Source organism: Schistocerca cancellata, chromosome 9 (genome assembly GCF_023864275.1).
Source record: "Schistocerca cancellata isolate TAMUIC-IGC-003103 chromosome 9, iqSchCanc2.1, whole genome shotgun sequence".
NCBI classification, from domain to species: Eukaryota; Metazoa; Arthropoda; class Insecta; order Orthoptera; family Acrididae; genus Schistocerca; species Schistocerca cancellata.
The window spans coordinates 314390761-314415177 of NC_064634.1; the positions used below are offsets into that span (position 1 = coordinate 314390761).

A 24417-nucleotide genomic window follows, 5' to 3' on the forward strand; every position below is an offset into this window, starting at 1 on the left:
TGGACAAAGTTCCATTCATAAATGCAGTGTGGGAAGCGTGACTGGTTAGGCGCTGCTCTGCAAGCTGCAGTCAGTTAAATACTGTCCTTTCGATCCCTAAGGGAGCAGTATGTAGGAGGTGTAGATATTCATAGTCATCATTCAATCTAGTTATTGAAACTTTGTGTAACTAGGAATTCTCAGAATAGTTTGCATCTTTAAGTGCCTCCCAATTAAGTTTCATCATCTCCTTGACTATCTCCCATGGATGAAAGAAACTCTTGACCATTCATACTGCCCTTCTCTGTCTACATCCAGTACCTCCTGTTGGCACTGTTTGGTATGGGTCCTACACATTTGAGCAGTGTTCTAGGGTGGGTCACCCAAGTGTTTTATAATCAGTCTTTGTGGACTGATTGCGCTTTTCTAGTATATACCAGTAAACCCAAGTCTGTCACTTATTTTACGTATGACTTTGTCTACATGGTAATTCCATTTCATATCCTTACAGATTGTTCCAGCCGGGTATTTGTACGAGTTGACCAGTTTAGAGTGTGACTAAATGATATTGTAGTCATAGGATACTATTTATTTTGTTTTGTGAAATGTACACTTTCACATTTATGAACATTTAAAATGAGTAGCCAATATTTAAACTGAATTAAAACCTTATTGTGAGCTGACTGAATATTCATACAGCCTTTTCTCACAGAAGATAAGAAAATAACTGCATCATCTGCGAAAAGAATGTCTGTGCCAGTATTGCAAGTAGTATGGAACTGACAGTGAGGGGTCGCTAAATTCTCATGGTCATGGAAGCCCAAACTATTTATATTCCTTGAGACAGAAAAACTTGAGTCCCAAAATCTGTAAGAATTACAAACCATTGCTTGTGCGAACTCAGCTTGCTTCTTACTCACACGGTAAACTGCGAACCATGGATGAAAGTAAACACGCAGATTCCATGTTCCTAGATTTCCAGAAAGGATTTGATGCAGTGCTCCACTGTGGACTGTTAAGGAAGATCTGCACTTACAGAATAGGTTGAAGGCTTCTTTGTTCATAAAATCCAATACATTGTTCTTGACAGCAATCTGCGGCTTTTTGCTGATGACACTATAGTAAGAAGGGGTGTCCAAAAGAAACCAGACTACTTTTTGGTGGGCAGAGCTTTTGTAGTATTGCATTTTGCTTCTAGGAGTGCATAGTATGAACATTGCAGAGTTAGTAGGCAGAATCCTGTCACTGGAGGAGGTAGACTAGTTTTGGCGCAGTTCATAGTGACAACTGTTTTGTGCCGTTGCCATTATTGCAGTGGCAGGTTTTCATAAACAGCATGCTGCAGTAAAATTCTGCATTTTGCTTGGAAAAAGTGGAACAGAAACTCTTGAAATAAAATGTTAAAAACAGTGTACAAGGAGAATGCTGCAGGGAAAACTAAAGTGTTTGAGTGGTTTTCCCATTTAAAAAATGGGGCAATGTCAATTGATGACAAACCTTGTTTTGGTTTTCCATCCATGGCCCGAACACTCAAAAATGTTGAAAACATTCGTGCAATCATCAATGAAGATAGACGATGGACCATTGAAGAAATTGTGGAGTTGTCATGGATTACTTGGAAGCTCAGTGGAGCAAATTGCAGCAGAAAATCTGCTAATGAAAAGGGTGGCTGTCAAATTCATACCATGACTGCTGATTACTGAACAATAACAAGGTCATGTGGAAGCATGTGTGCTTTGAAAGAAGAGTCCTGAAATTATCCAAACCTTTTTCAGAAACTATCACAGGTGACGGAACTAGGTGCTACGCTTATGATCCTGAATCAAAGTAATTGTCGAGTCAGTGAAAGACTTGAAGTTTCTCTCCCCAAGAAAGCTTACCATGTGAAACCAAACATTTAAAAAATGCTGGTTTGTTTTCACGGTGTGAGAGGAGTCACCCATTCAGAGTTTGTTCCGCAGGGTCAGCCAGTTAACCAGGCTTTCTACTTGGAAGTTTTGAAAAGATTGCGCAGCTGTGTGCCATGGAAGGGGTCTGATTTGGGCAGTTGGGTGACTGGTTTTTCCATCATGACAATGCCCCTGCTCACACTACCATGCTTTGTATGACAATTTACAACCAAAATCTTCACCCTCCCATACTAGTCCCATGTTGCCCCGTGGCACTTTTTCTTTTTTTTTTTTTTTTTTTTTTTTTCCTAGAATGAAAAGAGATCTGAAAGGAAAGCATTATGTTGATGTTGCGAAGGTGAAAGAAAAAGACAGAGCCGCTGCCAAACGAGAGGAGAATTTAACCAATGTTTTGAGAAATGGAATAAAAGATTAGGCAAGTTTATTAATGCAAGTCGAGAGTACTTTGAAGGGGATTGAAGGTTTCTGCTTAAAATGTGAATGAATTAGTTTAAAGGGGGGGGGGGGTAGGTTTGTTTTGGATACTCCCTCGTACACAGGAAAGTATTGCCATTGAGTGACTAGAAAAATACATGATGTCTTAGATTGAATTTCTGTTTGTTATGATGATTGGCAGCTAGCTCTAACTGTAGAAAGATGTAAGTTAATGCAGATGAGTAGAATAAAGTCTTGTAATGTTCAAATACAGTATTAGTATGCTACTTGACATGGCCATGTCAATTAAGTATCTGGGCATAATGTTGCAAAGCGATATGAAATGGAATGAGCATGTAAGGACAGTAGTAAGAAAGGTGAATGGTTAACTTAGATTTATTGGGAGAATTTTAGGAAAGTGTAGCACATCTGTAAGGGAGACTGCATGTAGAACACCAGTGTGATCCATTCTTGAGTACCGATAGCGTGTTTGAAATTGCCACCAGATTGAATTAAAGGAAGATTTGAAGCAGTCCAGAAGCATGCTGCCAGACTTGTTTCTAATAGGTTCGATCAACAAGTGATACGAAGACGCTATTTGAACTCAAATGAGAATCCCTGTAGGAAAGCTTGCATTCTTTTTGTGAAACACTTTTGTAAAACTAGAGAACCAGTATTTGCTGCTGGTTGTGAATCCAGGATCTCTGTCTGTCAACCAACTGAGGTACCCGAATGTGCCCAGTACTCACAGCTCTGTTACCATCTGTACCTCATCCCATACTGTCCAAATTTCACAGAAGTCCCGCTGTGAAACTTGCAGGACTAGCACTCCTGGAAGAAAGGATATTATGATTTTGTTCATAGCAGTAGTTCAGCAGCTGCAGAATATTTCACCAGAGACGCAAAGTCATTCACAGCTGCACAAGAAAACCTTTAGCTTGTTTAGACAGTTTAAATTGTAGTCTTCAAAACTGTTTGATGGTTGACTTTTTTCACATGTTATATGTATGATGTGAAATTTACAGTTAACTGTTTGCCACTCATCGCATATATCACATATTTTTAGAGGTGTCACTCCATTTTGCTCTGTAGTAAAGGACACAACTGTCCGATTCTTATTTTCATGTAGGCTTACCAATGATATGATTCTGTTTCACTTCTGAAGATGGCAGTTTAAACTGTCAAAACTGGTTAAGTGAACCAAATAAAGATTTTCTTGTGCAGATGATGACTGACTTTTTATCTTTGGTGAAGAAGAGATGTAGAGACAAGGCTTAGCTGCAGCATCTACATCTACATCCATACTCCGCAAGCCACCTGACGGTGTGTGGCGGAGGGTACCTTCAGTACCTCTATCGGTTCTCCCTTCTATTCCAGTCTCGTATTGTTCGTGGAAAGAAGGATTGTCGGTATGCCTCTGTGTGGGCTCTAATCTCTCTGATTTTATCCTCATGGTCTCTTCGCGAGATATACGTAGGAGGGAGCAATATACTGCTTGACTCTTCTGTGAAGGTATGTTCTCGAAACTTTGACAAAAGCCCGTACCGAGCTACTGAGCGTCTCTCCTGCAGAGTCTTCCACTGGAGTTTATCTATCATCTCCGTAACGCTTTCGCGGTTACTAAATGATCCTGTAACGAAGCGCGCTGCTCTCCGTTGGATCTTCTCTCTGTCTTGTATCAACCCTATCTGGTACGGATCCCACACTGCTGAGCAGTATTCAAGCAGTGGGCGAACAAGCGTACTGTAACCTACTTCCTTTGTTTTCGGATTGCATTTCCTTAGGATTCTTCCAATGAATCTCAGTCTGGCATCTGCTTTACCGACAATCAACGTTATATGATCATTCCATTTTAAATCACTCCTAATGCGTACTCCCAGATAATGTATGGTATTAACTGCTTCCAGTTGCTGACCTGCTATTTTGTAGCTAAATGATAAAGGATCTATCTTTCTGTGTATTCGCAGCACATTACACTTGTCTACATTGAGATTCAGTTGCCATTCCCTGCACCATGCGTCAATTCGCTGCAGATCCTCCTGCATTTCAGTACAATTTTCCATTGTTACAACCTCTCGATACACCACAGCATCATCTGCAAAAAGCCTCAGTGAACTTCCGATGTCATCCACCAGGTCATTTATGTATATTGTGAATAGCAACGGTCCTATGACACTCCCCTGCGGCACACCTGAAATTACTCTTACTTCGGAAGACTTCTCTCCATTGAGAATAACATGCTGCGTCCTGTTATCTAGGAACTCCTCAATCCAATCACACAATTGGTCTGATAGTCCATATGCTCTTACTTTGTTCAATAAACGACTGTGGGGAACTGTGTCGAACGCCTTGCGGAAGTCAAGAAACACGGCATCTACCTGTGAACCCGTGTCTATGGCCCTCTGAGTCTCATGGACGAATAGCGCGAGCTGGGTTTCACATGACCGTCTTTTTCGAAACCCATGCTGATTCCTACAGAGTAGATTTCTAGTCTCCAGAAAAGTCATTATACTCGAACACAATACGTGTTCCAAAATTCTACAACTGATCGACGTTAGAGATATAGGTCTATAGTTCTGCACATCTGTTCGACGTCCCTTCTTGAAAACGGGGATGACCTGTGCCCTTTTCCAATCCTTTGGAACGCTACGCTCTTCTAGAGACCTACGGTACACCGCTGCAATAAGGGGGGCAAGTTACTTCGCGTACTCTGTGTAAAATTGAACTGGTATCCCATCAGGTCCAGAGGCCTTTCCTCTTTTGAGCGATTTTAATTGTTTCTCTATCCCTCTGTCGTCTATTTCGATATCTACCATTTTGTCATCTGTGCGACAATCTAGAGAAGGAACTACAGTGCAATCTTCCTCTGTGAAACAACTTTGGAAAAAGACATTTAGTATTTCGGCCTTTAGTCTGTCATCCTCTGTTTCAGTACCATTTTGGTCACAGAGTGTCTGGACATTTTGTTTTGATCCACCTATCGCTTTGACATAAGACCAAAATTTCTTAGGATTTTCTGCCAAGTCAGTACATAGAACTTTACTTTCGAATTCATTGAACGCCTCTCGCATAGCTCTCTTCACACTACATTTCGCTTCGCGTAATTTTTGTTTGTCTGCAAGGCTTTGGCTATGTTTATGTTTGCTGTGAAGATTTTTTTCAGAAACAGGAAGTGAAAGACGCCATATGGTGCTACAAATCACATCATTGCACAATAAAAACACAACCATAAGTAGCATAATGCCAGCCTTTTCAGAATTGCACATTTGTCAAATCACAAAATATCCTGCAGAGCAACATTCAGTCTCGTGTTCCATGCAGTGGATTTTAATGTACATGGATATTCCTTGGCATGCTCTTAACAAGTTGGTAGACTTGTTGTTATTCAAACCTGTAGCAGTATTTGTTTATGGACCTCCTGAAGTCATCCAGTGAGGACAGTTCCTACGAGTACACAGTGCAGGTTTCGTCTTCTTCCTAGCACACTCAGTTGTTTCTGTCTGCAAATACCTCAGGCCATTCTATTTGATTCCTGTTTTGTAAAGGAAGATATTCACTAGATGGGTCCATTGCCTGTGTTCATTGTAATGTTGGACTAATATGTAGATATTGCACAACTCTCAAATTAATGTTGTCACTGAAGAGAATGGCATACTGGTCTAAAATACCCCTGCTGATCTCGTGGGACTGTATGCCCGAGGCATACATTGGTATCTTGCCATCTGCACAACCTTCTAAGATTGTCTGGCATTGGACAAACAGTTAAGCATAAGACAAAACCTGCACATTTCAGTCTGAGAACCAAGACGACATTTGTCTAAGTTCAGTGGAGGCGAAATGGATTGTGTGGAAACAGATGTGTACTGCCTGTGTTGACACAGCCCTTCCAATTACCTCCAGAAAGGTAGTGTGAGCTCTGTCACATTGTCCACAGGATACCTACAGACTACAATTTGTATTTAGCAGCAATTGACAGGTGTTGACTGCAGGTAACACCTGTGAGGCTGAGCTTAAAAGTTTTAATCTCAAGGCAATAATACAATTTTATGATGGTGGCGTGGTGTATGGCAGTTTGATGGACAACTTCTCGAGCTGATGCGCCTATTATCGTAAAGCAACAGTGGACTCATGGTCTAAACTTGAAAACACCACTCCAGATACCTTGACAGACTGAACAGCGTAGTCAAGCCTCATTGTCCCATTCATAATTGGAATCTCACAAGTATGCATTGATTATCTGTGGCCAAAATATTGGTGAGAAAGGTTTGCCATTCCAAAAACAAACTATACAGGTAATTATAGTGCTGCAGAATTTTTTTAAGCAGTTCATCAATGCTGTAGTTTCCGTTAAGACTTCATAAGGTTGTGAGAAATTTCTTTAAAGAGAGATTCTTTCATCACCGGAATTATTCTGCACTATTCTAGAGGAAGTTTTCAGGTCTTTGACTTGGGAAAATGGAGGAGGAATAAATATTAATGGAAATAACTAAATCACTTAAATTTTGCTAATGCCAATATACAGTTTCTCTTCAACACATACTTTGTCAAGGAGTGTCAAGTGGCCTTGAAAATTAAGTAGAATAAGATAAGTTGTTGTTGTTGTTGTTATTATTATTATTTCTTTCTTTTCTCAGACGTTATGTCTGGTCAAAAATGAAAATTGACGCGGACCTTGATCAAGCGTGACTTCCTTTTAACCGTACGGTATATGTTATATTGCATTTAGGAACTTTCGGGTGATTGAACATGTACCAATAATTATGGATTTCTGTAGTTGTATATATAAGTTTGGATGTAGCTGTATTGCGTTGATGTACTCATGGGTATTGTGTGGTATGACTCCTGTAGTTGATAGTATAATTGGTGTAATGTCAACTTTATCCTGATGCCACATATCCTTGACTTCCTCAGCCAGTTGGATGTATTTTTCAATTTTTTCTCTTGTTTTCTTTTGTATATTTGTTGTATTGGGTATGGATATTTCGATTAGTTGTGTTAATTTCTTCTTTTTATTGGTGAGTATGATGTCAGATTTGTTATGTGGTGTTGTTTTATCTGTTATAATGGTTCTGTTCCAGTATAATTTGTATTCGTCATTCTCCAGTACATTTTGTGGTGCATACTTGTATGTGGGAACATGTTGTTTTATAAGTTTATGTTGTAAGGCAAGCTGTTGATGTATTATTTTTGCTACATTGTCATGTCTTCTGGGGTATTCTGTATTTGCTAGTATTGTACACCCGCTTGTGATGTGATCTACTGTTTCTATTTGTTGTTTGCAAAGTCTGCATTTATCTGTTGTGGTATTGGGATCTTTAATAATATGCTTGCTGTAAGATCTGGTGTTTGTTGTTTGATCCTGTATTGCAATCATGAATCCTTCAGTCTCACTGTATATATTGCCTTTTCTTAGCAATGTGTTGGATGCGTCTTGATCGATGTGTGGCTGTGTTAGATGATACGGGTGCTTGCCATGTAGTGTTTTCTTTTTCCAATTTACTTTCTTCGTATCTGTTGATGTTATGTGATCTAAAGGGTTGTAGAAGTGGTTATGAAATTGCAGTGGTGTAGCCGATGTATTTATATGAGTGATTGCTTTGTGTATTTTGCTAGTTTCTGCTCGTTCTAGAAAGAATTTTCTTAAATTGTCTACCTGTCCATAATGTAGGTTTTTTTTGTCGATAAATCCCCTTCCTCCTTCCTTTCTGCTTAATGTGAATCTTTCTGTTGCTGAATGTATGTGATGTATTCTATATTTGTGGCATTGTGATTGTGTAAGTGTATTGAGTGCTTCTAGGTCTGTGTTACTCCATTTCACTACTCCAAATGAGTAGGTCAATATTGGTATAGCATAAGTATTTATAGCTTTTGTCTTGTTTCTTGCTGTCAATTCTGTTTTCAGTATTTTGTTAGTCTTTGTCTATGTTTTTCTTTTAGTTCTTCTTTAATATTTGTATTATCTATTCCTATTTTTTGTCTGTATCCTAGATATTTATAGGCATCTGTTTTTTCCATCGCTTCTATGCAGTCGCTGTGGTTATCCAATATGTAATCTTCTTGTTTAGTGTGTTTTCCCTTGATTATGCTATTTTTCTTACATTTGTCTGTCCCAAAAGCCATATTTATATCATCGCTGAATACTTCTGTTATCTTTAGTAATTGGTTGAGTTGGTGATTTGTTGCTGCCAGTAGTTTTAGATCATCCATGTATAGCAAATGTGTGATTTTGTGTGTGTATGTTCCAGTAATATTGTATCCATAGTTTGTATTATTTAGCATGTTGGATAGTGGGTTCAGAGCAAGGCAGAACCAGAAAGGACTTAATGAGTCTCCTTGGTATATTCCATGCTTAATCTATATTGGCTGTGATGTGATATTATATGAATTTGTTTGTATATTAAGTGTGGTTTTCCAATTTTTCATTACTATGTTTAGGAACTGTATCAATTTAGGATCTACTTCGTGTATTTCCAATATTTGTTGTAACCATGAGTGGGGTACACTATCAAAAGCTTTTTGGTAATCAATGTATGCGTAGTGTAGTGACCTTTGTTTAGTTTTAGCTTGATATGTCACCTCTGCATCTATTATCAGTTGCTCTTTACATCCTCGTGCTCCTTTGCAACAGCCTTTTTGTTCTTGCATTTATAATTTTGTTCTGTGTTGTATGTGTTATTAATTTCTGTGTAATGACTGAAGTTAATATTTTGTGTATTGTTGGTAGGCATGTTATGGAGCGATATTTAGCTGGGTTTGCTGTGTCTGCTTGGTCTTTAGGTTTCAGATAAGTTATTCCATGTGTAAGTGTATCAGGGAATTTGTATGGGTCTGCAATGTAACTGTTAAATAACTTATATCTAAAAAGAAAGATGAGACTTACCAAACAAAAGTGCTGGCAGGTTGATAGACACACAAACATACACACAAAATTCAAGCTTTCGCAACCAACAGTTGGGGAGGAGAGGGAAAGACGAAAGGATTTGGGTTTTAAGGGAGAGGGTAAGGAGTCATTCCAACAGTCTGTCTGTGTATATGCGGATGGATATGTGTGTGTGTGTGTGTGTGTGTGTGTGTGTGTGTGTGTGTGTGTGTGTGTGTGCGCGCGCGCGTGCGCTGTATACCTGTCCTTTTTTCCCCCTAAGGTAAGTCTTTCTGCTCCCGGGATTGGAATGACTCCTTACCCTCTCCCTTAAAACCCACATCCTTTCGTCTCTCCCTCTCCTTCCCTCTTGCCTGATGAGGCAACCGTTGGTTGCGAATGCTTGAGTTTTGTGTGTATGTTTGTGTTTGTGTGTCTATCGACCTGCCAGCGCTTTTGTTTGGTAAGTCTCATCATCTTTCTTTCTTTTTAGGTATAACTATTTATTTCTGTACTTGTGATATTTAATTATTAGTTTCAGGCTGAAAATTTCTGTGGGGAGCTTCTCCTGTATGGGCGAAATAGTTCTTGGTATTCCCCAAGTTGTGGTTCCAAAATGTTTTTGATTTTGTAAATTATGAGGGAAAATATTTAGTATTTGTAGTCCAGAGAGGTTTCTTTTCTGTAGTTATGTGGGTTTGTTTTTATCACAGTTTGTTGAATAACGGATGGGTTATTCCTGTGATCCTGTCCTCAAGTATTTTGTGTGCAAGCCACATTTTGTTTTATGATTGCATGTTTTATGTGTGTTTTAGATTTGTTTACAGATTACATCTTCATCACATCCATTGTAATTTTGTAGTTCTCTAATTGCGGTTACTACCTCGTTGATAGTCGGAGAATTTATTACATCAAGTTGGTTAAAATGAATATGTCCATATTTACTTGAAAGATTTCAGCTGGGTCGTAGCAATTTAAATGATCTATGATTGGCATATCTGGTAGACAATAGTACAAATTAACAGAGCAGTGATAGAAACGATGAATGGGATTTTGAAAACAATAAGTTGCTTTTTTGTAAACTAAATGAGGTTTTTAAAACTAAGCTTTTGATGTGTCTGAAACTGTAAGTTTATGTTTATTGTGTATTATCATTTTGGTGTATGGCAGTGAAACCAGGTTTTTTAATTAGAAGAGCATTAAAAAGCTGAGGGTTGGGCAGTGAACGATGGAGAGGTGCATGTTGGGCATTGCAAGAAGGGATTGGAAATGGAATCAATCAGGCAGTAGACTGGAGTGAAAGACGTAATAATGACCATAATGAAATGGAGATGGAACATTTAGTTAGGTGAGGGGCTTGTAGATGGACCAAGGAAGTTTGTTGATGAATTCAAAGATAAAAGAAGTCAGAAGTGATAACTTAATAGAAGGTGGGCAGATGACATTTGAAAATGTGAACAGGCAACATAAATAAGTACCTTTGAAGAGTAAAATTTATAAAAAGTGGGTGGAGGTGCCCTTACCCAACAGCGCGTACCAAATGGCTAATGATAATGTTGATGAATTTTTTCATGTCACCAGCTTCAAAATACAAGTTATGGGAGTATAACTGTTCTATACTGTTAGCATGCACAACACAAATTACATTTTACAAATTGGTGTGTATTAGTTAGGGTAGTTAAGCCCTGAAGTGAGTGCTATCAATTACATTTGGAGTTGCTGAAAGGTCTGTCTTTGTAAGCAGCTTGGAATGTACCACCCTTAAGTGTGCTAGCTAAATAAAGTAATCACTCTCTGCAGCCTTTAATAGCAGTCGTGCAAACACGGACAACTCTAAATAATTGGCTCGTCAACCTTACTATAAAAGATTTGCCCCATGAGTTGAGGGTAATTCTTTAAACAGGATCACAGGCCCATCTGACAGTTGCAAAGACCCAGCATCAGTTCATATGCATTGTTGAACCATAGGGAAGGCTTTGCAGGAAGACATACAACTATACATAAACTCAGACTATCAAACACAGCAAATAAGGAGTACACTGAAAATGAAAAGATGGCACATAAGATGTAGAAGCATTTACAGGTGAAAAGGTAAATGGTTAAATTGGACATGGCGATATAAATTAAAAGTGGTAACAGTTTTATTCATATTATTTAATAAATTGTGCCATCTTTTTTCTACTTTGAGAAGTAAGGTTTCATCTAGCATCTGTAAGACTCGTAAGACACTTGCCAGTCCTTCCTGACAAATAGTAAAATGGAAAAACTACATGTCTTCCCGTCTTTGACCAACTAGAATTACTTGCTCCTGCACAAAAATAAAACTATAGAAAGGTTCCTATGGCATTTTACCTTTGTCACTGAGGGATGCATCTCTCCACCCTCCACCAGTCCAAGCCAAACTGCCTCCCACTTTCTTCTTGCTGCTTCCATCTACTCAAACTGCAGACAGCACTTGTCACTTATGCCTGCATTCCTGACTCTGGACCAAAACAGGCTCTCCTCGCTGTGTTTTTTGCTCATGTAACCCAATATAAGTATCTTGGCCTCTGCCCTCTTTTGACTGGCTGTCTCACAGATGACTGCAACAAGTTCTTGTTGTTCACTCGGTTTCCTACTATGCCCTCACCCCTCTTGCTCCTCCCAGGTGAAATTCCTGGTATAACTCTGGGCTGAAAACCACCACTTTAAATTTCATGGGAAAGTAACACTTGGCATCTGGCAACACACATCTGTTCTGTGTTTGCAAAATAGCCTTGGACATTCCAAGGGGAGCTATGGTTGTATAACAATTCCAGGGGTCACAAGGTGTTATGACACCCATTTCTGAGAGGGGGTTGAATCTATTGTGTCCATTGTTCCCAGGGCCCTTGACCCACAGCATGCAGCAAGTGACCTCTCTGTCACCAGAAACTGTTATCCAGCGAATTATTCTCCTCTCAGCTGAGACAGCAGGTTTCCCGTATTCTGTGCTTAAAGTGTGACTGGTATAGAGCTTAGCTGTGTAACCAAGTCAGTCTCACTAAAGGAGCCAACAAAAGGTACCTCATCTCGACTAGTGAGTGGAGTGTTTCTGTCCAGGTGTTAGAGCTTATCTGTAAGATTGAATTTCAGCTAAACAGTGACCAGTCTACAAGTTTTATTGAGTGCAACATTAATTTGCTTAATGGAAGGTGATGGTGGTGGTGAGAAATAGCAGATTGCAGTCTATGTATTGAAACAATTTTGCAGTTTGAGGAACCTAATTCCTAATAGTTACAGTTGAGACAGTGTAAGAAGATTCTTCAGAGCTACAATTGCTGTTGTCAGCTTTCAGTTATGAAGTGTAAATGTCTGCAGGTGAGACAACAGCCTTCTATAGAGCTGCAATAACACTGAGGTTTTGCCATGTTACTTTTACAGAATCACATTACATGCTTGGTTGAGGTGGGTGGAGAGCTGTTGCACTTAGCCCACTGCAGTTGTCAGGTATCTTCTTACATTGCCTTGACTATAAATTCAGTGTAAATTTAGAGCCATTAGCTATAGTTACTAAACCACTATAGATAATAGAAAGGAAAATGCTTTTAGAAGAACCCAGATAAAACTGTTACTTTGTGAATAGACTGAAAGAAAATAACCTCGAAAATTAAGCACAACAAATTTGTTTTTCAGGCAGGCAGAATAACTACTTCTGTACTTAAACTGTGTAATTGAAAAGGAGTGAAAATTTTTCCAGCAATAAATATTTGCTCTAAATTGAACTAATGCTGAAAAAGTGACTTTAGTAACAGCCTAATAACTGTGAGACACAGTAAATCCAAATCAGTTCCCTGCCATTCGTGGTCTTACTGTGCAGAGTGGATGTGTGGAGACAAAACTTCAACCTTATAATTCCAATTTAAACTCTATGGAGTCTTTCGTGCTGATGTTTATGCTCACAGGAAAGAAAATTTATGGAGCAATGACATTCCACAGCCCTACTGCCTGGGATAGGCTGATATCTTGCTTGCATCCTAATACCAGGCACAGTTTTAAGCTGTTCTTATTTTCCCCATGACTGTCTGTTATTTTCTTTTATTTCCCAAAGAGTAAGAATTGGAACCCATAATATATTTGTATGTGGTGCCTTGTGGCTTCCTGTCTGTTAACCAGAGAGAGAGAGAGAGAGAGAGAGAGAGAGAGAGAGAGAGAGAGAGACCACTTAGTTGTTTATATAATGTATTGTATTTGGAATGTGTGTTATTTTAGCAGTTGAGGGAATGCCTTCCATAGTTTGCCGTATTTTTATGTAATAATAAAAATAAAAATAATACCTGTTAAGTATTCACATGAACTGTAACCGTTATATATGCTGTTCAGAAATAAGAGTGAAATTGTTTCAGATATCAACTCTAAATGGATCGGTATTTGAAGGAGTTTTCCGAACATTTTCAAGCCAATTTGATGTTGTTCTTGAGATGGCACACAAAGTTAATACGGATGATCCAAGCAAAATTGATATTGATACTGTTGTTGAAAAGTTAATTTTCAAGCCTGAAGATATTGTTACAATTGAAGTGAGAGATTGTGATTTGGAATACGCTACAAGAGGTAACAGATAATTATTTTCTCTTATTGATTGAAAGAGCACTAGCTTAATCACATTTGTAATTCTAGATTCTACTTGTTCTTTTTTCCTTTTTTATCTTAAAGGAACTCTGATTTTGTGCTGTTTAGTCGTGTAAAGAAAAATAAAATTTAGTGTTTTGTTGCAGATTAAAATTTGTCTTAGTAAGATAGTTATGTTTTAATTGTAAGGTGCTGAGAGTTTTTAGATTTATTTTACTAAACAATATGGTTGATCTCTTTGGGTACTCTTTTGTTACTTACATTTCGTGTGCTAATGGAAAAGGGTAGTTTTTGTCACAATATAAATCTCTCTCTGTTGCTGCTGTTCAATCCTTTTTTCCTCTTAACAGCCGCTGGTTTTCTTTCAAATTCTGTGTATTTTGAAGGGATACACTACTTGTATGTGTGTCATTAGTGACAGCTGAAGGTAACAACCGTTTTGTCTTGCAGATACGTTTCAGACTGATACTGCCATAAGCAAATTCAATGGCAATATAAGTGGAGAGCGTGAGCTCGAACCTTGGGATGAACCAGGTTGTAATGGAGATGAATTTGATCTTGATTCGAATAGTTCGGTAAGATATTTGTTTGGCTGTTTAGCATGTTTTGTGTATGTTTGAAAGTAGCGCTAACTGTAACTTAAGCTATCGTAGAACTTCGATTCTCATAAACGCTTCGGGTTTCAGCTCGGTTGGGATCCTAATGAAATGTTCCGCAAGAATGAGAGAGACTATGGCGTTCAGTCGTCGTTTCAGCCATCAATGGAATCTTATACTGTGCCATTACAGAAGAAAGATACAAAAGAATTCAAGTAAGAATTTTATACCAATTCCTGCACCTGCACAAGCTTCTCTCTTCCTTGCCTTGTTCTGGTGCATATTTGACTAAAATGACACCCTGCCTTCTTTTCCTCTATTGCTTTTATCCATTTTCATCTTCCTTTATCATTCCTCGATTTACTTTAACATGTATTTTTGTATTTTGAATAATCTGTCAGTAGAAGAACTCTATATTATGTTTCTTGCAGAGACGCGGAGGCAAAAGCAGCAAAGATTGCAAGTGAAATAGAGAGTAACCCAAATTACAAAGCACGTGCTGAATTGGAGAACGGTGATGAGGAGGAACGTTTTGCGGCAGTTATCCGGCCAGACGGCCAGGGTGAAGCAGGCAAATATTTGCCTCCACAGAAGCGCAAGACGGGCCCTGCACCACCATCTGCAGGCAAGGGCGTGCGTTCGACCCCTCCACCACAGCCCCAAATATCTCAACCATCGCAACAGCCAGCAGCAGCACAACAGCAGCAGCAACAACAGCAGTTGCCACAGTTACCGTCTTCCACAAAGGCATACCCACCTCTCCCACAAACAAATAGCTATCACCATTCGGTAATATTTTCAGTTTCTCAGCAGCAACAGCAGCAGCAGCAATCTTCTCAGCAGCAGCCACAACCGCAGGCACAGGCCACCCAGCCGCAGGCTACACCTCAGCTGCCAATGCCGAGGCATCCTTCACCTGGCTCCCCTGTTGTTTCTGTGGGCATCAGAGAGCCCAAAGTCAATGGAATGGAACCAAAGGCTCAGCGGACACCACAGATAAGGGGAGGTAAGAAAAATCTTAAAATTTGTATGGCACTATTTGTAGTAGGCCCCCTCAGATATTGAACAGAAACCATTTGATAGGTGACAATCAAAATTAGATTAATTATGGACAATTTCATGGAATGATGGTGTGGTTGGCTGCAAATGTCTGTGTTTTGTTTATTCATGAAAACTTGGATTTTTTTTATTTAATAGCTTTTCAGATATATAATAATGCTTAATTTTGACATTTTCTCAATTTAAATGAAGGAATTTATAATAGTTGTGAAACACAGGTTAGGTCGTGTATGAGTTTTTAGAATTACCACCTACATGAGTGGATAGGTTGCTACTCGCTGTTCAGAGGAGGCATGGAGTTTCAGACAAGAATATCCTTCCAATTAGAAAACACACACACACACACACACACACACACACACACACACACACACACACACGTTAAGTCCCATAGTGCTCAGAGCCATTTGAACTATCCCAGCACCTGGAGGCAATGGCCATGTGTGTGTTTGGATTGTGCGCTCTCTCTGTCTCTGTCTCTGTCTCTGTGTGTGTGTGTGTGTGTGTGTGTGTGTGTGTGTGTGTGTGTGCGCGTGTGTGTGGAAAGGACCTTTTTGTCCAGAAGTTTAATATTTTAGCAGTCTTTTTTATTGTGCATGTCTGCAACTCAACACCACCTCTATGTTGTGAATAGTCACAATCTATCCTTTTCAGATTCTTGTTATTCCACTATGGACTTTCCGTAGTTTGAGTTAGAACTACCACATCATTTACTAAATCCCATAACTGTCTCATAAACAAGTATTGAAGAAAACATAATACAAAAGATCTAGTAAAACATTGTTAATTGCTGTTGGCAAGTAAGATTTTATAAGCATGATTTCCTGTTATTCAATATGGCATTGCCTAAAAATAAAAGTCTCTTGTTAAAATGAACTGGAGCTGGCTGTAATGATGAGAGCACATAGACACACAATTTGCTGCAACAGCTTGCTTCCATGTGATCTTAAGCCATAACAAGTAAATTCGAAAGACAACTAATAACCGTTTAGTACTTCACATACCGAAATTTCTTATTTATATGAAATTTATTATTTATATTTAGACATAAATGTGAAAATGTGAAAATATTTGTGTAATATAGAACGTTTTACATGATAATTTTCTGGGCATATTATGATGTCATACTGTATAAATCTATTACTGATACCAACATTTCGGCCATGATTACAGTGGTCTTCATCTGGGTCTACAAAAGATCCAAAAGAAGACCACTATAACGGTGGTTTCTTACAGTATGATGATGTGGTACCAGCTGCCCATGGCCACGGAAGCCTACACAATTATATTAATGACATTCTAGTTAATTTTATTATTGTCAAGTATGAAATTTTTTTATACCATGGAACCAACAATGAATCTTACTTTGCAAGCCTGTTTGTTGTGACTTTTCCTTTAAAATCACGACTGTGTTGCATTTATGATTATATGAAATTCACCGCCATTGCTGTCAGCATCTAATTGTAAATCACTTTCCTCTCCACTGCGCGAACTATTACTGCTACTTCTCAGATGTATAATTTTTCACTCATTGTTCTGAGTGTTCTTCTCTACCTCCCTGATGACACCTGGCCTCCTAGTTTTGTGATTTGAAGCAAATTACCCACATGGGATTTCTCAGTTTTTGAAATCATAAACTTCATTGTTTTATTTAAATCCATAAACCTGTAGCTCATTCAGACGACTTGACATAACAGTTACTAAGTTGTAGAAAATGTTTTCCTGCTGTTTACAACATTTTATTAAAAACAACTCCAAATTTCCTGTCTTCACAGTATATCCTCCATACTGTTGTGGTCTCTTCACTGTGTGATTTACATATTTCTGGAGCCCTGAAGAAAGACATCTGCAACTGTCAGTTTGCTTTGGGCTGAGATATGCAGCTGGATACAATTGTAGTTCTGTAGATAACTGCAAACATTCTTCCGTGAAGGCATTGACTGTCTTGTCCACAGTAGGAAAAATGTATTAACAATTAGGACAATTTGTTTTGAAACAATGAACAGTTTCCTTATTTTCTTTTATCTGTCTTTTTCATTTGACTGCTGCTTATATGTATGAACTTAAAAACCCCTTAGAAAATAATTACCAGAGGACATTTAAACAACCTGCAAATCTGGGTTTTCTTTATGAAAATATAGGGGCTAAGAACGTGTGCATGAAACTGCAAATTTATGTAAGACCAAGGGTTTTGAATTAATTATCAGCAAAATTAATAAAATAGCCTACATGAAGTTTGTGCTTAGAAAATTATTTTCAAGAATGTTCACCATTTTGTTATTATTATTATTATTATTATTATTATTACTGTTATTTCTTTGATAATTTGAATGAGGGGTTTCATTGTGGTTGAACCATGTATATTGGGCATGTTGGCTTCTGTGCCAGAATTCAAAGCAATTCAGCATTTTTCAAATCTTTAGAGGTCCATAGCCCTTGTCCTGTTAGTAACAAGAGTAATTTAGTGTTTCCTGACACAAATGTTGATTATATCACGAACGTGAAGGTACAGGGTTATGTCTATAACCATGACTGGTTGTCTTGAGAGAGAAGTGATAAATCTCTCCAATCAGTTTTGAACTGAAAAACTGCACCATCCATACATGATGAATAATATGATAACTCGATTTATCCAAACTTCAACTGCCAAGATTGCTTTGAGGAAAAAGAAATTTGTGCTGTTGGTTTTGTTCGATAGTTATTACTTCTAAAATCAATCCACAGCGGATGTATTAAAAGAAAAAATCTTCCAGGGAACAATGAATACAGTACACGCTTTGTTGTACGTGCAGTATAAGTTTTCTTGTGTGTGGTGTCTGTCACCCAGTGGGCCTACATCACTACTCTTTGAGGGGTTCGTGCTTGGCTACCAAGGGGCCCCAGCCTTTGCAGAATCTTTTCCCTTCCATGCTGCATGTCTATCCATTTGCTACCCTCCCTGTTTACCTTTCCCTGTTGCTTCATAACCTGGGTTGTGAGTAACTAAATCCATTTTCCCTTCTTCCTTTTTTTCCCCCTCTCTCCTCCCTGATGAAGGAACAAAGTTCCGAAAGCTAGGAATGTAAATTTTCTGTTCTGTTTTGTGTTATCTATCAGCTTTACTGAGCTGAGGTAAGTACAGGCCAGCCTCTCTATCTCTTTGTTAGTATTTGTTTCACATCTTTATATGAGATTTTCCATTAAAAGTTATCCTTAATGCTGCAGAATGTGTCCCCCCACATTTCCTCTTCACCACATTGTGTCCAGTCCCTTGGAGGACTGAGGCATGCCAGGACGCAGTTCGCGCATGATGGAGACATGCTCTCCGTCTTTTTAACCGCCATCCTACGCAGGCAAACTGTATTCATTATAAACAGGTGCGTGCAAAGTGTCATCGCGTTCTTTGGGATAACAAGAGCTAGCTGGATTTCATTCACTAGTTCTTTTAACAGTTCCTCTGTCATGTGGGACCTCCTCAGATGGCTCTCTGTGACAAAGATCCATTCCCCCATTTCTGGCCTCATAGTAGCTGATGATGGCATCGTGGACACTATTGCTATCTCCAACACCTTGGACCGCCATTTTTTGGAAATTTCGAGCTCTTCCCGCTATCACTCTGCCTCCCTCCGTTGAGAACGAGTGAAGGAGGCTTGGGCGATGCACTTGTCTTCTCCGAATCATGAGTGTGACAATGCCGCCGTTACTATGAGGGAGCTAGATAATGCTAAGTTTATCCCAATCCTCCACCCCAGGGCTGTACACCATTGTTATAACCAGGAATAACACAATAACCTCTTCAGTCTGGTTTATTAAATCACAAATCACTTTTTGACAATTATGTTAGCCAAGTGTCTACCCAGGCTCACACTCAGATGTAATGCTGAATTAAAGTTTGGTTATACCAATGTCCGAATGTGCATGGTGGGGTGCACATTCCATAATTATTCCCAAGTCCAGTGAAGTTCAGTCTCTCCAAGAGAAGTCGCAAGATTTTCCGCCGAGCAGCCAGGTAACCTCGAGTGGTGCGGCGAGTCATCCACAAGCAGCTGGAACACGGCGTACTGCATTTCCCGATGAGAACTGTCGTTTGCGGCGGCGGTCGTGTTTATATAAGGCTTGCTAGTTAATGGAGCCGTCGGCTGGGGTCGCTGTTTTCCAGGGAAAACCAATCTCAATGTTTCCTGGTGTAGCCAATTGCTGTGTGCTGACAACGTGCGTGTGTGTGAAGGCAGCCGCGAGCCGCCCGGAGAATGTATTTCTCAGCCACGTAAGGGAGCGTGCGTGTGAAAATGGCCAGCGATGGAAGCAGCGGGCCGCCCAGAGAAGTGCGGCTAGCGATGTATTTGGCGGCCGCGTACTGGAGTGCGTTGTTCGGTGTTTGTTAGAAGTGGTGTATACCACAACCATCAACATTCAGATGTTGCAGCAACTTTCTCTTGCGGGCAAGCACTTTCTGCTTAATGTGTACAACCACATCTGGGCAGAGGGAACATTTCCCGTACGCTGGTGTGAAGACACCGTCTTATCCATACCTAAGCACGGTAAGGACAAAAACCTTCCTTCTAGCTACGGCCCCATGTATCTTACCAGCTTAGTTTGCAAGATGATGGAACATATGATTCATACCTGGCTAGTATTGTGGCTTGAGTCTCGCAATTTACTGACGAATGCACAATGTGGATTTAGAGTCTGGCATTCTGCAGTTGACCATCTTGTTACTTTGTCCATCCATGTCATGAAAGGTATTCTGCAGAAATCCTAGACTGGGCGTGTTTTTTGATTTGACGAAGGCCTACGACGTCTGCTGGAGAACTGGTATCCTCCGTACTCTATACGTGGGGCTTCCACGGCACCTGCCCTGTATACTATGGGCATTTTTACAAGAATGAGTTTTCAAGGTGCATGTGGGTTCTGCCTTGTTGAACACCTTTATCCAGGAAAATGATGTGCCTCAGGGTTCCGTTGTGAGCTTTGCCCTGTTTGCTATCGCCATTAACCCTATAATGGCCGGTCTCCCACCAGGTGTCTCCGGCTCCCTTTTTGTTGATGATTTTGCCATCTATTGCAGTTCTCCACCAACATGTTTCACTGAGTGGCGTCTTCACCACTGTCTTGATCATCTTTACTCCTGGAGCATGGACAATGGCTTTTGCTTTTCCACTGAGAAAACCGTCTGTATGAATTTCTGGCAGCGCAAATGGTTTCTCCCACCATCTTTCCATCTTGGCCCTGTTGCCCTTCTATTTGTTGAAACTATGGAATTACTGGGGCTCATGCTTGATAGGAAACTCTCTTGGTCCTCCCATGTCTTACTTGGCAGCCCGCTGTACGCAGTTCCTCAATGTCCTACGTGTCCTCAATGGTTTTTCCTGGGGTGCCCATTGAACCACCTTCTTCTGTTTGTAACGGTCCCTTGTCCGTTCGAAACTCGAGTATGGGTGCTTTGTTTATGCGTCTGCACACCCATCCCTCTTACACCATGTTAACCCTGTCCACCATCGTGGCATCCATTTGGCCACAGGTGCCTTTTACACTAGCCCAGTTGAGTCTGTATGCTAAAGCTGCTGAACTACCACTGTGCTATCACCGTGACTTTCTCCTCAGCAGGTATGCATGTCGTTTGTCTGCCATGCGTGGCCACCCCTCCTATGCCTCCTTTTTTGATGATTCCTTAGATCGTCAGTATGGGCCCTCTTCTTTTACCTCCTGGAGTCCGCTTTCGCCACTTGGTACAGCGGCTTAACTTCACATTACCTTCAACTTTCCCAGTGGGTGTGAACCCTTCACCACCTTGGCTTCATGAAGCAACCATGTTAACTTTGGCCTTCATTCGCTTCCTAAGGACACTACTCCAGCCTCGGTCTATCGCCTTCAGTTTCATGACTTTTCTGCAGCTCGGTGACTTTAATGTGCACAGTCCCCTTTGGTGTTCTTTCAGAACCTGTCAGAGGTGCCATCTTGGCTGACCTTCTCAATTGACTTAACCTTATCTACCTTAACACGGGAGCACCCACATTCCTTGCGATCTCCATGCACACTTATTCCCCTTTGGACCTCTCCTTCTGCACACTGGCCATCCTGCCCATTGTCTCGAGCGATCTGTTCTCTCCTACGTATACTCTAACAACCATTTCCTGTGTGCTATCTGTTTGCTGACTCCTACCCCATCTAGGTGTGCACCTAAATGGCAGCTTTCTAAGGCCGAATGGAGGCTTTACTCCTCCCTGGCAAGCTTCAACTAACATTTCCCTAGTTGTGATTACCAGCTAAACTACCTTCCCAATGTTATCCTTACCACCTTAGAACATTATATTCCTCGCACTTCATCTTTACCTCATAGTGTCCCTTGGTGGATTTGAGGTATGCCACAATGCAATTCGTGTGTGGAGATGTGCTTTCCAATTTTTTAACTTTCATCTTACGATACAAACTGCATTTGTTATAAACAGTTGTCATCACATTCTTCAGCAGAAAAGCTAATTTACTAGTTGTTTTAACAGTTCCAGTTCCACTTCCTCTTCTGCCCTGTGGGCTAACCTCCGAGACACTCTGGGGCCTAGGTCCATTCTCCAATTTCCGGCATGACCATAGCAGATGGTCATAGTGGATACTATTGCTATATCCAACTGCTTGGGCCGCTCCACCCACTATCACCTTGCCTTCCTCCATAGGAAACAAGTGGAGGCAGTTCAGGTGATACTCTTCTCTTAGAATCATGAGTGATACAATGGCGCCTTTACTATGAGGAAACGAGATCATGCTCTCACTTCATCCTGATCCTCCACCCCAGGGCCAGATGATGTTCACAATTTACTAAAGACTGCACAATATGAATTTCAAATGCACCGTTCTGCAGTTGACTGTCTTGTCACTTCGTCAGTCTGTGTCATTAATGCATTTTTGCAGCAATACCAGACTGTGGCCATGTTTTTTTGATTCGTTGAAAGCCTATAATACCTGCTGGAGGACTGGTATCCTCAGTACACTCTACTTGTGGTGCTTCTGAAGCTGCATGCTCCTTCAGGAATTTTTAAAAGACAGCATTTTGAAGATACATGTGGGATCTGTCTTGGAGCACACCTTTAGCCAGGAAAAAAAATGTGCCACAGGGTTCTTTACAGAGCGTTGTCCTCTTTGCTATCGCAATTAACCCTATAATGGTCTGTCTTCAACCGCGCATCTTGGGCTCACTTTTCATTGACTATTTGGCCATTATTGCAGTTCTCCACAGATTTCTCTCATTGAGTGGCTTCTTCAGCACCTTTACTCCTGGAGTATCGACAGTAGCTTGTGCTTTTCCACTGACAAAACAGTTACTACGAATTTCAGGCACTGCAGTTGGTTTCTTTCACCATCTTTACATCTTGGGCCTGTTGCTCTTCCATTCATTGAAACTTTGAAATTTCTATGACTCGTGCTTGATAGGAAACTTTCTTAGTCCTCCCAAATGTCTTACCTGGTTGCCCACTGTAGCTGGTCCTTCAGTGTCATACATGTCCTCAGCTGAACTTCCGGGCAGCGGATCGGACCACCCTCCTCTGTTTTTACTGGTCCCTTGTCCGATTAAAACTAGACTTTGGGTGTTTTGATTATGCATCTGCACGTCCATCCATATTATGCCTCAATATAATCTTGCATCGTGGCATCTGTTTGGCCACCGGCACCATTTACACTAGGTCAGTTGAGAGTCTGTATGCAGAAGGGCGCCAAACTACTGCTGCCATACTGCCGTGATTTTCTCCTCAGTAGATACTGTTTGTCTGCCTGGCCACCCATCCTATACTGCCTCCTTCGATAACTCCTTTGATTGCCAGTATGAGGTGTGTCCCTCTTCCCTCTTACCTCCTGGAGATCGCTTTTGTCTATTGCTCTAGTGGCTAAATTTCATGCTACCTACCACTTTCCCAACGTGTGTGAACTCTTCATCACCTTGGCTTCATGTGCCAGCATGTTTTTACCGTGTACTTCACTCGCTTCCTAAGGACACTAGTCCAGACGTACTCTATTGCCATAAGTCTCTCGACCTTCGCACAGAACTTCGCGATAGTACATTTGTGTACACTGATGCCTCTCGGGCCAGCCGTGGAGTTGGGTGTGCCTTCGTCGTTTCCACTGACTCCTTTTGGTATCGGCCCCCTGAACACTGGTCAGTATTTACAGCGGAGCGCTTCGCTCTGTATCAGGCCATGCAGTAAAACTGCCGACACAGGTTTTTAAATTGTTCCCGACTCTCTGTACCCTTCAGGGCCTCTCCATGCTGTACGCTACCCATCCCTTAATGCATGGGTCCAGGAATGCTTTTACTTGTTCACTGTCAATGGAGCTACTGTGATTCTCATGTGGGCTCCTGGTCACATTGGTCTGACAGGAAATGAGGCTGTTGACGCTGCTGCCAAGGCTGCTGGCCTCGATAGTTGTTCCACTCCCTCCGATGATCTCTGCGTTGCCCTGTCGGCAGGTGATGTAACTTAGGCATCACCACTGGTCTTCCCTTCATGGGAACAAACTCTGGGGAATTAAATTTCTCCCATTGGCTTGGCCAACCTCTTGCCCAAGGAAATCATTTTAGCTAGGCAGTGTATTGGGCACTGCCTTTTTAGCCATCGCCATTTAAGTGGTGCTCCCCCACTACTTCGTGGTTATTGAGTACTGTTGACAGTTCACCATTTCCTGACGGAATGCTCTATTTTTAATCACTTATGTTCTTGTTTATGTTTGCTGCCTGAGCTATTGGCCTTTATAGCAAATGACACGTGGGCTGTCAACCGCATTTTACTTTTTATACTTTTGGTGGAGGACGTTGAATCTTTAGTTCAGGATCTCTGTTGTCTCTGTGGAGTATTTTATGAACCTTTCTGCAAGTCCTTGTTTCTAGCTCTCTTTCCTTCCTTTGATTGGGCTTAATGTATGGTCGTTTATAACTTCTTTTCTCGTCTTTGTGTTCTGCTGTTATGACATGGGCGTGTATGATCCTAGTTGTTTTTGTGCCCTAAAACAAAACAAAACTAAACTGTGAAAGGGCACAGATTTC

General features: G+C 40.6%; 1 protein-coding gene across 1 annotated transcript in view; it reads left to right on the forward strand.

Annotated features, from left to right (window-relative positions):
- LOC126100191 (ataxin-2-like) overlaps positions 1 to 24417 on the forward strand; it is a 124333-nt gene that overhangs the window by 13124 nt on the left and 86792 nt on the right. Inside the window, exons 3-6 of the mRNA XM_049910750.1 lie at positions 13527 to 13734; positions 14203 to 14327; positions 14439 to 14563; positions 14780 to 15354. Coding sequence (XP_049766707.1) covers positions 13527 to 13734; positions 14203 to 14327; positions 14439 to 14563; positions 14780 to 15354 — 1033 coding nt within the window. The remainder of the gene's footprint in view (positions 1 to 13526; positions 13735 to 14202; positions 14328 to 14438; positions 14564 to 14779; positions 15355 to 24417) is intronic.